Genomic DNA, 15,469 nt, shown 5'->3' with positions numbered 1-15,469 from the left:
TTTAGGTTTTTAGATGCAGCACTGACACACTAGATTAAAACAATCATCATTAAATGATCTGTGTAACATAAGATGTGCTAATGCAGTTCTTTCTGTTGGTCTAGCCAAACTTTTGACTGGCATAATGTCTGGTCCACTTACGGTTCAGTTTTTGTTTTTTATTTTCTTAAAGGAGTCTCTTATTCATTCCATTTAATGCATTTAATTGATTAAAAATACATTTAAAACAGTAATATTGTCAAATATTATTATCATTTAAAATAACAGTTTTCTATTTTAATATATTTTTAAAACATAATTTATTCTTGTGATGGCAAAGTTCATTCAGTAATGCAGACTTCTATTGTTCTGATTTGGTGCTCAAAATACATGACTTATTCTCAGTGTTGAAAACATTGCATACTGCTTTAAAAAAAATCTCTTTATAAATCTCCTTTTCTCTGTGGCACCCAAGTAATGTCATAGAAGCTCTTCCATGCGAATCTAAAGTCCGCATGTTTGCTGAGAATTCCTCTGCCTACCTACAGCTACTTTAAAACTGCAAGCCACTGACTTAATCAGCTCATTAAGGGAAGGCAGTGGAAACTCTGCCCTGGTTTCAGCATTAGTTTAAGTCACAGGAACGGTACAGAGGAGAGGTCAATGGAGAGAGAGAAAGAGACATACGCTGTTGACATGAGTAACGTTTATTTAATCAAGAGACCTTCAGCCAATGGAAGACCCTTGTTATTCCATACCATCCTGCTCGCCTCAATGGATTTCTTGTTATTGTGACTTCAGGACAGACCTTGGCTATGATGTTCAGTGATTAAAGAAATAGGCATTACTTGCTCATCCTAATGTTGTTCTTTTTTCTGCTCATCACAACAGATGGTTGGCAGTAGGTTCATACTGAATGTTGCTGCTACTCTTTTACAAGGCAATCGGTGCTGACTCCATTTTCATTTTTAATAATTTGTTGTGGATTTGTCATTTTAATTAGCTTTTTTAACGTCTATGTATTTTTTTTTCTTCAGTTGTATTATTTGATGTTATTTTTGTACATCGTTAAACTAAATAAAAATGTTTCATTGGCAACTAGCTGAAATTAAATGTAACATTTTCTATATATTTTTATTTTATTTTATTTCCGTTAACAAAGTTACATCTGTTTATGGTTTTAGTTACAGTTAAATGTAATAACCCAGGTCTTTTTCTCTCACAAAGCGATCACATATTCTGTGAAGCTGCTTTGCAATGATTTGTATTGTGAAAAGCGCTAAACAAATAAACGTGAATTGAACCAATGGACTACATTTACTTACAAGCACTTTCATTGTACACTGAAAACAGCAACGTTAACATACTGCTGAACTTCTCCATTTTGTTTTCACAGAGGAATTAACATCATACAGGTTTGAAACGACATTAAGCGATTTTTTTTTTTTTTTTTTTTGAAATATCCCTTTAAACCACCTTAATCCTCAGAGCCAATAAAACTTAATATCTTTCTATTAGAAATTCAGCTTGGTCTATAAATAATAAAATAAAACAAAACCAACCTCATCAACATAACCTTTATCCCATGCCAGATTTCTCCCAGGAACTTGTTTTTCCTCTGCTGCTGGACGCAGTACTGTAAATGACATGCCTCTTTTTAAATGCCAGATTTGGTCTCACGCTGAGGAAGACCAGGCATCTGAGCGAGACCTTCGCCTTTCATCTGTTCCAGTAGGGATGCACACTGCAGTTAAGCTGTCACACCGCATGAACGCCAAGGTAAAGCTGCTCAGAATAGACGCAGTAGGAAACAGCAGCCCAACACGCGGCCGCAGCAGCACCTGTATTGACTCGTCCTCCTCCGTACCGCAAATAACACCAGACAGTCCTTTTAAAATACAGTTTTCACAGCACACACACAAAGCCCTCAGTATTTAACTAACAATAGGAGGAAGGTGTCAGCTCCCGAGGGCTGGGGAGGCTGAACCCAAATTTTACTGACAAGAGACTCGGGTTATTTCAGGCAGGCCGTTTAGAAGCGGAAACTGTGTGAATTCAACCTGTTATGTTTTTTTGAAAACTATTTCTTATATGGCTCATATCAAGTTTGTAATAAAATGTATGATCTGGCCATTTTTACACAATACTGATGAATCAATCAGCCTATTACACAGCAGAAATAGACATGACAAATACCAGTCAGTGCATGCCGCTAATAATACGTGGACATGCGTGTCTCTGTGTGAATGAGTGGCAAACTCAAACCCATGTGATGCTGACTGTGTTTCCAGCATCTGTCGTTTCATGTACTTCATCTCCAGAGCTGCTCTGAGAGTCACTTCACAAAAATGACAACATTTCATTTGAAAAAAAAAAAAAACACTTCCACCAAATACACACTGAAATAAACCGCCAATATATAAGTTCGGTCTAACTTGAATAAATTACTATTGCAAACTAAAATGTTATTCTCGAAGTACTAATAATAATATTGTCATTTTAAAGGAATATCATACCACCAAAACATTCTTCATCAACATTTTTATACACTCCTGTTGTGCAGCATTATACATGACAAAATATAAAAAAATTAAAGTTTTGTTGTAAATTAATTGTTATTTTTTTATCTGATTACATTTTAAACATTTTATAAATATTTGTTAAATGTTTATTGATTCATATCATTGGTTTATATCAAAAGTAAGTTTATATCAATAACAAAACAAAGCAAAATCTTGTTTACATTTGCTAAGGTCTAAAAAACATGCGCATTTCCATCACCATTAATTGTTACTAAATATAAATATTGACATACTGTGATAATGTTTTTGGTCATATCACCCAGGCCTTATATCCTATACAGTGATTTAGGATGCACTAATTTTAAGTTTGCATACTATTTAGGATGGGATGCAGCAATGGGATTGATTAAAGCCCCGTTCACACCAAGAACGATAACTATAAAGATAACATTATTAGCGTTCACACCAGCGAACGATATTGTCTGTTTATTCTGAGTGCACGTGCGTCTGCCGCTTTAAATCCTCGAGCCCTTATAGCAGGATGGATTCTGATTGGATGTCAATCGTTCATCAGCTCGAAAAAAATGATTCCAACAATACCGTTTCTCTATGCTTTTATCGTTACAGTTGTAGTATGGACTCTGCTATTCTTTAATATTGAGAACGATTTTTAGAACTATATCTTTATCATTATCTTTATAGTTATCGTGCTTGGTGTGAACGGGCCTTTAGTCTGTGCCATAATCCCATTCCATCTGTCTTTCCACTGCAATGTCCCTTCAGTTTCATGCTATACATCTTTAAAGAGTGGCAAAAGCCCAAAAACATATCAAATAAACTACCATTTTCCCAGCACTTTCTGTGCTGTATTATGTTCAAGGGACACCGAATATTAAATACATCTTGAATCCTGCACCATAATCAGAAAGTTGCCAAACACAGTCTGCGGGTGTTCCTTCTGGGTGTATTAGCCGTGAAGGAGAGAGCGATGTGAGATGGCAAAAACTGCTGCTGCTTTTGTTTCTGTAGGTGCGTAACAGAATCCATTGATGCAACAGGAGCAATTAGAGCAAAGAAAAAATCACACATGTGCAGTGCAGTGAAACGGCTCAATTTCATTAAGAAGTTATGCCTAATGACTTGTAAAAAAACAGAAGTGCTGGTGCCATATGTTCTGAAAAAAAAAAATTATAAATGTAGGGAGAGAAGGAGAAAACCTCATTAGCTTCTTCCAGTATGTGAGCCAACTACAACGTTATGCGTCAGAAATGCATAACCAGAAAAAATATTTAGACAGCTCAAAAAACTATTCACATAAGTGCTTTTAAAAAGAAAAAATAAATAATCAAGCTTCATATTTCTGCTTTTCTAACTTCCAGCCGGTTTGCCAGGTCTCCATTGTACACTATTACAAATTATTTTTTTGTTTTTTTATTATTTTCTGTGTTAATCGACAGCAGATGTTATTCATAGACACTAAATTGTAAGTAATGTGCAAGATTAATTAATACATTTAAACACATCCATCACTCTTTGTTTGTCTGGCTTCGCATATTAAAAGGTTCTGCTCATTTATCAAATGCACGACATGTTTTTTAAGTGGACAGCAGAGTTAATAAATGTTAAGAGTGAATTCAGTTTTCATTCTTGGCACTAAAATCTTAGAAAAATATTCCATACTAGTCCTTGTTTTCCCAGCCCGGTTTTTAAAGAAACGTGTCTCTTGAAGAATGATTTCTTTACCCATGTCCCTCAGTGCTGTGAGATTTGTAGGTCAGAATGGACTGTGCAATGAGACACTAAAAAACAATGATGACCAACATACACTAATACCCTAACCCTAATAAAAAAAAATATTATTATTAAATATGCATACAGTAGTTAAAAAAATCCAAATATCCAGATGTAGGTTAATAATTATAATCATCATCATCATCAATAATAATAATAATAATAATAATAATAAATGATATTGATATAAAACATTGTTTCACCACTAATTCAATAATAAGTCTAATCAAAACATATCTTAACTTTACACCAAAAAAACTATCCAGGCAAAATGTCACTTGAAATACTTTTTTCCTGTGTGTGTGTGTGTGTGTGTGTGTGTGTGTGTATGTGTGTGTGTGTGTACAAACTATAAAACAATTGTAAACAAGACAATTTATTGGAGAATGTTTTACAAGAAAATACTATCTAGTCTTTCTACTCAAAATTCTATTTGTCACTACTCATTTTTTATTATTATTATTTTTGAAATTGTTTATTTAAAAAAAATGAAGGAAGGACGGAAAGAAGGAAGGAAGGAAGGAAGAAAGGAAGGAATGAAGAAAGAAAAAAAGAAAGAAAGAAAGAAAGAAAGAAAGAAAGAGTAATATTTGATATTGTTTACTAAATATCAAATAAAAACAGTAATGCTGTGGGGCAAAGTACTATTTTCTATTTGAATACATTTTAAAATGCAAATTATTCCTGTGGTGCAAAGTTGAATATTCAGCATTCTGCCGGTCTTCAGTCTCACATGATCCTTCAAAAAAAATTCTAATATGCCGATTTGCTTCATACATTTATTTATTTTGAGAGTACTCTTTATTATTTTCATCTTCTATTCATCACTTGTTCTTCAAGGGTAAGTCAGTAAGACATGGTTCACATGCTATCACACATTCATGACACCCATCACAAGAGTCCATCACACTCTCACACATACAGGAACTCTGCCGGACTGTTTCCTGGATGTGTTGTGCACATGTACAGCTGGGTGATTGATATCAGCATGTGTGTGGGTCTGTGCATGTTAAACTGTGTGTGTGTGTGAATACAGAGGAGGTAAGTGGCTGGTGCTGTGTGTCTGATGGGAGAAAGGATGTCACTGTGATTTCTCTGAATGGAATGACACAGCTCTCAGTGAGGGCCGGCCCTGCTGTGATCTGCTGTACTGATTAAAGACAGGGCTGGAGCCCCGTGAGGACGCACACAGACAGCTGACACGGCCCATGTAAAGCCAGGCTCATCAGGAGCTACATAAATTAGAGCTAGTTGCTGGAAAAAAAACACACTTCAGTTTCTGAATCAAGTTACTAAAATACCAGAGCCATCCAAAAACATGCAAACTCAGGCTAGTCACTCCCAGCTCTTTGTTGTTGGAGCTTTAATGTGGATCATAATCCTGTGGGAAGTGTATTGAGTTTCTTTGTACAAATGGTTTCATTACTGAAGCCACTATACAGTATTTATAGTATCTAAAAAAGTAATGCAGGGACATCCATTTAGCAAGCATAAATTAATAAATTATAAACAAACGATTAAATATTCATGTAATTTTGCCATGAACTATTACAGAGAAAACCATTTACTATGACACAAAGAAACATTGTTCTTTCACAGCATGCAAGTGATCCCATTATCTCATTGCATTTGTTTAAGTAAAGGCTGGTGGTGAATGGGCAGTGAATGGGTTGTGGTCTCATCAAGGGTAGGGTTAGAGACACGGAGGTCAAGTAAGGAGATACTCCATATTTCAGAACGCTTTTGTTATTAAAGTGTGTTTGACAGTAACATTCACAGGGCGGAGAGAGAGAGAGACAGAGAGAGAGTGAGAGTAAGAGGGAAGGCAGCACACAGCAGGATGTCACTTCCTGACCTCTGGTTCTAGATGCCCATGTCATCTTTATACTTGACAGATACTTTGCTGCCCCCGGAGATCTGTCTAAAAATAGACTGATCTGAGATCTGCTTCATAACGCACCCTTTATTTGAGATGCTGCAACAAAAGTGGATGTTAAGCAATGCAAAAGCTTTTGTTTATATAGGGATGCACCCATATTAAAATCCCGGCTCATACCGATAAGGGAATAATTATTTTATGGATGATAATTAAAATGAATAACAGGCTTTTGTTAATATTTAATAATTCGTTGTCAGAATACATAAAAATAAAACACTAACACAATTAGATTCAAATGCTACAAACAATTTGTGTGTGTGTAAAATACATATTATTTTTTGTGAATTATATGTTGTTAAATTCTTAGCTATTATTGTTATTATTATTTATTTTAGTGAACATTAAACGATGGCAAATCTAAATATATACAGTGGAAATGAGCATGCAGAACTGAATAATACTGAACACTTCAAACTGAATAATAACATTAGTTTCAATCAATCTCTCCAGCCTTTCTAGAATATGTGAGCAACGGTGAGTTGAGAAAACAATCAAACAAAAAGACAGGAGTGATAATTGCTGCTACAGGGAATAGGATGTTCTTTACTATTAAACAATGATCAATTATTTAAAGAAGAAAGCCCAAACCAATAAAAATTCAGTTGTGTTGCGTTGGCGTATCTGCATGGTGTGGAAGATGGTGTTGTTTGCACGGCTTGTCTAGCACGGTTGTTTTAATGCAACTAATGAAAGCGCTCATCATGATAATTGCTGTGGCGTTTGCTCCTGTATGTGCGTTATAGTCTGGGGTTCAAGCGCCTCGCATCTCTCTCTGCCGCTTATTGTCTTGTCACAACAAGCACACAGGTTGTCATTACATCCTTTAATTACATATTTGTAGTCTTATTACGAATAATTTATCGGTGTCGGTTATTTCAAATCAAAAAGTGCTTGTTACTGCAATTTTCCATCAAAGTACAACAACTTGCTCTGCCTCTGAAATGTTCTTTTCAGCATCTGACATCAAGCCATTTTAATTTTCATCCACTCTGCTCCAGACGACTCTTAACAATTTTTACAATACAATCACTACCCAGTGGATAAAACCGAGTCTCACCCTATAGATCCCCTCTGAAATATATCACATAACCAGTAAAATGACTTACACACTTCAGGCTCGTGTATTGATTCTCACGCAGCTGGAAACAAGACACACATAAACATCATGACAACAGCAAAGTTTAGGGCTGAAGCGACATTTTATTCACGCAGAACCAAAGCCTAAAACTTAAGCTTTCCTAAAACTATACTATTATTATTTTGCTGACATGCAACTAAGAACTGCCATTTCCTTAAGGGCATGCAAATCTAGTTACAGTATATCTAGAATGATGCCTATATAAGGTTGCTGAGTCACATTTCTTTAAGATCCAATATCCAAACACTTCAAACTATTCTAAACAGTTGCCACAATAGTATTAGACATTCATCAAATGATGCGATTTGCTCTGTGTGCAGGACAAATCATTTTACAGAGGACTGAAAGGAAAACATAAGATACCCTGACATGATAACAGCAACATTTTACATCACAAATCATTCTTTGTTCACAATGCTGGTTTGAATGACTGGCCTATTTTATTCTAACGGAATATAATTGACAGGCATGGTAAGAGACTTTTGACATTTAAAGAGCTTTTGGGCTTAAAAGTTGTTTTTTGTTATTCTAACATAAAATGTCTCAGTTATAGAAGTATGAAGATTTGAAGAAAAAAGTCAAAGTAAATCACTTTAAACTTCAAATTCATGTATTAAAAAAATTGCAATGCAGTGTTTATGAAAAGGCTGAAAATGCATGCATTTAAGACCACTTGCGGACAACAAATGAAAGCATAACTTAATTAATGGACAGGAAGGCATTAATAAATGTTTTCATACTATCTACTGATGCAGAATAATACAACACACAAAGAAAGATATACCTGGTTATGACATGCCACTTTAACATTTAATAACTTTTTAATAATACGTTTGAAATTTAAAATAGGTATTCTGACTAGTTCATGAGAAATGACAAGTAAACAATAAAATGCAGCTAGTAAAACGTAAAAAGATTCCAGTAACAACTAGAATAGAATCGGAAGAAAATAATTCACATCTTCCACCATGAAATTAAATAGCAAAAAAAAAATATGTAATTTGTTACCAGGATAGAAAAAAAATACTATTAATGAATTACTAGACTAATTAGAAAGAATTAATCACTATACTAATCACTATAAGAATGCATACTAATAAAAAATAGTTACTATGAAACCGAAAACATATTGGAATACTGCAAATACGTAGTCAATAAAAATAGATATCAGTTGGTTTAAAGAAACACGGCTTGCCACAATCTGATCGCTTTTCGCTAATGTGATTTCCAAGTCTCATTAGTAAAAACAATTGATATCACGAGCTTTATCAACTATTATAAAGTCTTCAACTCTACCAAATCTGTACAACTTATCACATTTGACAGGATCTGCAAAAACATCACTCACAAGCATGAGGAGGAAACTTACCTAAGAGCAGGGCACGCGCGCTGGCAGACATCACGTCTCCGTGTTGAGAATCCTATAGAAACGTCTCCTTTGCTTCTCAAAACGAGCACATTGGGTCATTGAGATGGTCTCTCAGTTTTGTTCTGACCACGGACAGAGCGATATCACCGGCTGAGACCCTCAAAAGCATCTCTAAACGTCCTGAAGCTCCTCCACAAACGCCCGTTTCCTCCGAAGAGAAGTTCTCCTCGACTTCAACAAGGATGCGTATCTACGATCTCCGTCCTCTCCTCCGCCTCTTGCTCAGTGTAGGAAGGAACCACGGGCTGGTGAAGGTGTGTGAGGGGTTGGGGAGACCTCTGCAGTTAAAGGAGAACACTTTCCTTTGCATATTTCCCTACGGGACACGTATAGATGACCACTGAATGCGAATCTTTTACTCCTACTGCAATTATAATAACCAGACTTTATAATAACCTAGATTTAATTAAAAGCCATTAACAAACATTGCGCTTAACTAATGTATATTCAAATAATTATATAGCCTATAAATAAAAAGTTGAACCTAAATTGAATGACATTTTTAATTAATTAATGATATAAGCAGGCTATGCTAACAGTCAATTAAACATGCTATAGCCTAGTCTAAAAAGTTATCCGCTAATAAATAGAGATACGAATGGATACGAATTTGGCTGGTCATATCCATAGACAGTAGCCTAAAGGTCATATCCATCATTTAATGTAATGTGGCAATTAAAGAAATACTTCACCTGAAAATGTAAATTCAATTTCCAAATGATAAATCACCATAAACGTAGCCCATAATCATATTCTAAATCTGTAGACATGTGATAGTTTTGTGTGAAGAAAAACATGGAAATTAAGACCTTGGCTATAATCTCTTTTGACATTTTTAGCGGCAAACTATTTTCGAGCTCGGGTGTCACGTGATCAACAATTCGCAATAGAGCATCACAGTCCCGCCCACAGCCCGAGAGAGCTCTGGTGCCGGAAGTAAATTTCCCATTCATTTCTCCCATTGACTTTCGGGAAAATCCGTATCTAAAGAGTTTTAGAGCATGTGTGAGGATAACCAGCTACGGCTGAACTCATAAGGCATATAACATATAATTTTGAGTAAAAAAATTAAGAGAGAATCCAAAAAAAGTCAAAGGTACAAGACTGTGTACATATTTTCATTTCGAGCGCAGGAACTACTCATCCCATAAACCACCGCGCCTCATTGAATTCAACTGAAGCCACAACTTTGCTGCAGCATGGAATTGAACTACTGTTCTCGTCTGGTCAGAGGAGAACTGGCCCCCCAACTGAGCCTGGTTTCTCCCAAGGTTTTTTTCTCCATTCTGTCACCGATGGAGTTTCGGTTCCTTGCCGCTGTCGCCTTTGGCTTGCTTAGTTGGGGTCACTTCATCTACAGCGATATCATTGACTTGATTGCAAATAAAAACAGACACTATTTAAACTGAACAGAGATGACATAACTGAATTCAATGATAAACTGCCTTTAACTATCATTTTGCATTATTGAGACACTATTTCCCAAATGAATGTTGTTCAGTGCTTTGACGCAATGTATTTTGTTTAAAGCACTATATAAATAAAGGTGATTGATTGATTGATTGACTGCGAACGAGGCAACGAGCCTTTTGATCGACTTCCAAATCTGATGACGGCCGCTCGCGCAAACTTTTTCCTCCAGTGAATTTTATTTTATATAGTGAATGTAGTGAATTTACAATCGTGTAAATAAAGTGTTTTATATAAGTATTGTGTATTCATTTTTATATTTATCATCGTGTATTTTATATATGTGCGTGTGTGAAAGTGGTTAACAATAACGTCAGCAACATGGTGCAGTGCTTTGTATCTGACTGCAGTCACCGCTCAGTCGTCAACACATGTCGTTGCCATTACACAAATGTTCAGTAAATGCACAAAAAGGTATGCCTAGGCTAAATATTGTTTTGACAGAGGCATTATAAAATGCTTGATATGACTCATACCATATGAAGGCTACTGTAGCCTAGCTAAGTTACCAACCCCCCTGCAAAACTCTCATGGCAGCCAAGGAGATCATGATTGTACTGATAAATCTACAGTGCAAAAATGTAACACAGGTTTTTATTTTTTATTTTTTATTAATGATCTTCAGTCTTCACGGACCTTCGCGGGGTTTAACCAGACGGTTACACGAGCTCCACCTACTCTCTATGGCTCCACCAATCAGATGCAACACTGTGGGATTGTTCAGGATTGTGGGTAATGAAGTACTTAGCCAAGACATCGCGAATAAAAGGCATTTATATCAAAACAAGGTTAGTGCCCCATGATCCTTTTGCGTTTATATGAGCATATACTATCGCTTAGTACAGCCGTAGCTGGTTTTAAGTCTACCATGTATGGTTACGTTTTTATGGCTTATACCCCAAATGTCAATGCAGAAATTGCATTGAAATTTTACTTCCGGCACCAGCTGTGGGCGGGACTGTGATGCTCTATAGATCACAGATGTGGACACTATGAACAGTCCTGGGTTATTATAATTTTAATTGAAATCTAGAATGTTCCACAGAAAAACATATCAGAAATAACATGAAAGATGGCATATAATATCATTTTCTTTTAGATTTGTTTTATTAGATTAGATTAGATTTATTGTCTTTATTGTCATAGTCCAAAAGTGCACATACAGGGCCAATGCAATGCAGTTAGCATCTAACCAGATTTGCAAATAGCCAAAAAAAGTATTTATTTAAGGACATTTAGTATCTGTTAGTAAAATTTGAAAGGAGGTGTACAGATCTGTTTTAATAAAACAATAAAATAAAATAAAATAAATAAACTTACATCTTCCACAAATATAGGCCTAGATATATACTGTAGATTCACAGATTTAATATGTCACACCTGCAACTCGAATGAAAGGGTAAAGGTGGTGCACTTAACATTCTTTGTCAAATGTTCCTTTTTTTTTTTTTTCTTATTTGCATTTTATTTGTATTTTTTTTTCCGGTGCTTCAGGGTTCAAGTTGTTTAAACTAATTGACCACACTGACCAACAGAAAAACGCTTTGTTTATGCTTTAGACATCGCATATACGATTGACAATGGACAACGGACAACGGACATGTTTTTTAGCCCAAAGCTAGGAATGAAACAACAAAAACAAGTTACAAGTGCAAGTTAGCTAAAAACATTGGGATTTGTGTGTGTGTGTGTGTGTGTGTGTGTGTGTGTGTGTGTGTGTGTGTGTGTGTGTGTGTGTGTGTATATATATATATATATATATATATATATATATATATACTCATATGTGATTATCTGATGGCTAACCCTGACCCTACATGTCAATCCGAATTCAAATAACCACAAGTACAGTGTCCTCCGCTTCTTTTCAAAGGCAGCTGCACTTTGGTTTGTGTACTGCTGAAGCTTTCGGACTACATCTGCAGTGATGGAACCAACAAATAGTTTTTCATTATAATGCATTATGGGATTATTTTTAGTTGCACGGAAAACTTCAAAGATCAACAGTGGCCTGTTTTTCCCCCCTCTGATTATTCATGAAGGCCTCCTGAAAAGGAGCAGTGAAGGAGGACAGGACTTATTGCCATGACCTGATTACAGTTTGCTACAGATGCCGATTTTACAGAATTTTATATTTTGGAACAGGCTGCCATCTTAAAGCATCTGACAGCTTGAAGGACAAGTGCAAGACTTTCCAGGTTAGTCTTATTTGCGGTTTAGCCAACCATAAAAAGTACAATATGTTTCACTCCACTATCAATCGACTATTTTGAGTTCTAAAGATTGAGGACAAAGTTCTTTGGCGTAATTATTAATTCATCACAGCCTCAGTTACAAGGCACTCAAGTTTAGCAACTAAATTTAGGTCAGACAGAAAATAAATGTCTAAAAACAAAATGTCCACATGTCCCTATAAGAAATTCCGAAGCTTCTTTAGAACATACCGAGGTCATTGCATTATTCATGAAGGCCTTAAAACTTTAAAACAATCCATTAATCCATTCATTCATTCATTTCCAAGACTTGGAAAAATGTCAGGGGCAAAATGGGTGATGGTGCGTTGAACAGCCAATGAGACTTCAGCTTCAGATTTAGATGGAAATGGGCTTTCTTTCTGAATTGTTACTCTGTGGTCTTCTGGCAAACACATTAAAGTGAGGATAGACAACAACTCTCTACCAAAACCTCCTCTGGTTTTAGCGATTCAGACCGAGAAGTTAAACCCTTCATCACCAGGGAGAGCGCTGTAAATCTGCAAGCTCTCTACTGCTGCAGAATACCCATAATTCAGAGGCAAGTGTTCATTCATCAAACCACTCAATTAATAACCTTCCCTGAGAGCATAGCAGGGATTAATCAAAATCCTTCTCCGGTATGACATTGGAGGAATTTGAAAGATATCCTAACTTGAAAGTGGGAATATGATTCTTTTTCCACAGATTTTTCCATGTACTTAATCTTTCTGGCCGGTGGTTTTGCTAGAATCTGTGGTGATGGAAACTGGAGGTCTGCACCACAGTTCATCTTTGTATTTTTCCTTGATTCATTCTGAAAGCACAATCAGCACACAGCTATGAAGTGGCTGCCTAGATGATCAGAGTGAATCAAAGCTTTTATGGCCCATTTCTGAAACAGAATGATTCTTAGAAGTCTACTTGGGGACAATGCAACGTTAATATCCCCGGGAACACCGACTAAATGAAAGGAAAGGCAAAAAATCCAAGGCCTTGCAATTCAATTCCCTTTCAAAGATTAGGTCTATTTTCTCAAAGACCATTTTCAAGGCCTCAGAGAAAGAACAATGAAAATGAGTGTCTTGTTCCAAAAACCTAGTGAGCTTATTTGCTGTCTACTTTCTTGGAGACCCCTGATAAAAAAAGAAAAGAAAAAGATAAATGTAAGTCAGTTTTCTATATGGAAGACAAGAAACAGTATCAGAGTATTGTATACATACACCGCTGTGTTGCGAATTTTAATTAAAGTGATTGCTTTCAGGGATGTCTGGAGGTTTTTTTTTTTTTTATTTAGTGTTTGTGCCAAACCTGAGCTCATCAAACTGAGTGGAAACAGACGCTCAACATGAGGGCAAGTATTAGGAAAGTCATTCATTTTATTTAGAAAAAAAAGAAGCCCAAGCACAACAGACAGAAAACTATGCATGAAATTATCCAAATACAAGATATAAACAACACACGCCAATAGAGAGTATTAAAAACAGTGATAGAACTAAGCCTCAAAGGAATATTGCATTTGTTGCAGTTTAGAAAATGTCTTTGTATGAATATTTATAATCTGAAAAACGGTAAAAAAAATAGATGCAATTTAATATTACTAACACAATATATAAAAAGCAATTAAGTATGTCGATATACATCACACTGTAAAAAAAATGTGGTTAATATAAACAGTTTAAAGTCCAAAAATTATGTAATATGAATGAATCAACATGACACCAATGAATGCCATTTTTAATGCTCAAATAGCAGTAACATACATCAATAAAATAATTTATTTAATAAATGTTTATTAATATATGAATACATTAAATTCAGAGTTTAAGTATGTTTGACTGATGTCTACAGTGTAAAAATACATATTAGGTAACTTGTTGTAAAATCTAAACTAACTTGTTTTAAACCAGCCGAAAATATGAATGAATCCACATGACTAGGCTACAACGATAAAGGTCATTTGTAATGGCCAGATCAGATAGAACACTGTACAACAAGGTATTAATAAATGTATTTATTAATTTGGTTAATATTGTTTACATGAAAATTAATGCATTAGGAATGAGCATGAAATTTTAGTAAGCAAATTTTATAAAATAAACATTGAAGTCTATTATAGTGTGCTACAGAAAAAGCTTCTTAAAGTCAACATGAAATACCTGCACTGATGAATCATCAATAAGACTAATCATGTATTAAACAATTCTATTGTCAAGTGTAGAATTAATAAAATGAGCAATCATCTCCGCAAGCCATGCAAACAATCAAGAGCTCTGACAGGATTATTTCCAAACGTCAGACTAGGTTTTGCACTAATTAACCTCAAGTGATTAATTTAGCAATTTTCTTTATCAGTAGGTGTGCATTGTATGTGTAAGCTTTAGCATTCATGGCATTTTTATGTTAGATGAGTAACGGCGTAACCTCGCTTAACAACCCCCTCCCCCCATTTCCAGCAGTGCATTATGGGAACTACAGTGAGATGGGATCCCACATCATCAGACAAACCCTCCTTAACTGACAGGCACATCAATCTCCCCGCACACGCATGTCATTGTTGAAATTGGGTTATTTAAATTCATTAAACACTGCAACGGCATGAACGGCCAACATCATTAGACTTGCAGATGAGGTTGCTGCAGTGGTCCAGTCCTAATGGCCATGGATTTCACATCTCTCAAAGCAGTAGGAGTATTCTGCTCACATTGTTTGCCCTCACTAGCTGAACGAGTGATGAGTTACTTGGGAAGGATATGAGAATAATATTTAAGGAGGATTAGTTTCGCAATAGCCCATTGGTCGGCTGCTGCTGTCATGTCTTTCCAAACAAACCGCCCTTAATTAAGTCCAAGCAAACAGTTGGCTACAGTAAATGTGAATCAGAAGTGTGTGCTCTGAGCACATTTGTCAAAGCTGGAATGTTTAACTTTGGCTAACGCAAAATGAAAAATGTTCACTTCAGAATTTTAG

The 15,469-nt window shown here is 35.7% G+C and overlaps 1 protein-coding gene across 1 annotated transcript in view; it reads right to left on the bottom strand.

The window, feature by feature from the left end:
- The window catches only part of LOC113054527 (CXADR-like membrane protein), a 48,874-nt gene extending 39,840 nt beyond the window's left edge, over positions 1-9,034 (bottom strand). Inside the window, exon 1 of the mRNA XM_026220137.1 lies at positions 8,739-9,034. Within this exon, the coding sequence (XP_026075922.1) occupies positions 8,739-8,769 (31 nt within the window). The 5' untranslated portion in view covers positions 8,770-9,034. The remainder of the gene's footprint in view (positions 1-8,738) is intronic.
- Between the last annotated feature and the right edge of the window lie 6,435 nt (positions 9,035-15,469).

This window comes from Carassius auratus, chromosome 35 (genome assembly GCF_003368295.1).
Source record: "Carassius auratus strain Wakin chromosome 35, ASM336829v1, whole genome shotgun sequence".
NCBI lineage: Eukaryota > Metazoa > Chordata > Actinopteri > Cypriniformes > Cyprinidae > Carassius > Carassius auratus.
This window is presented reverse-complemented; position numbering and strand designations above follow the sequence as displayed.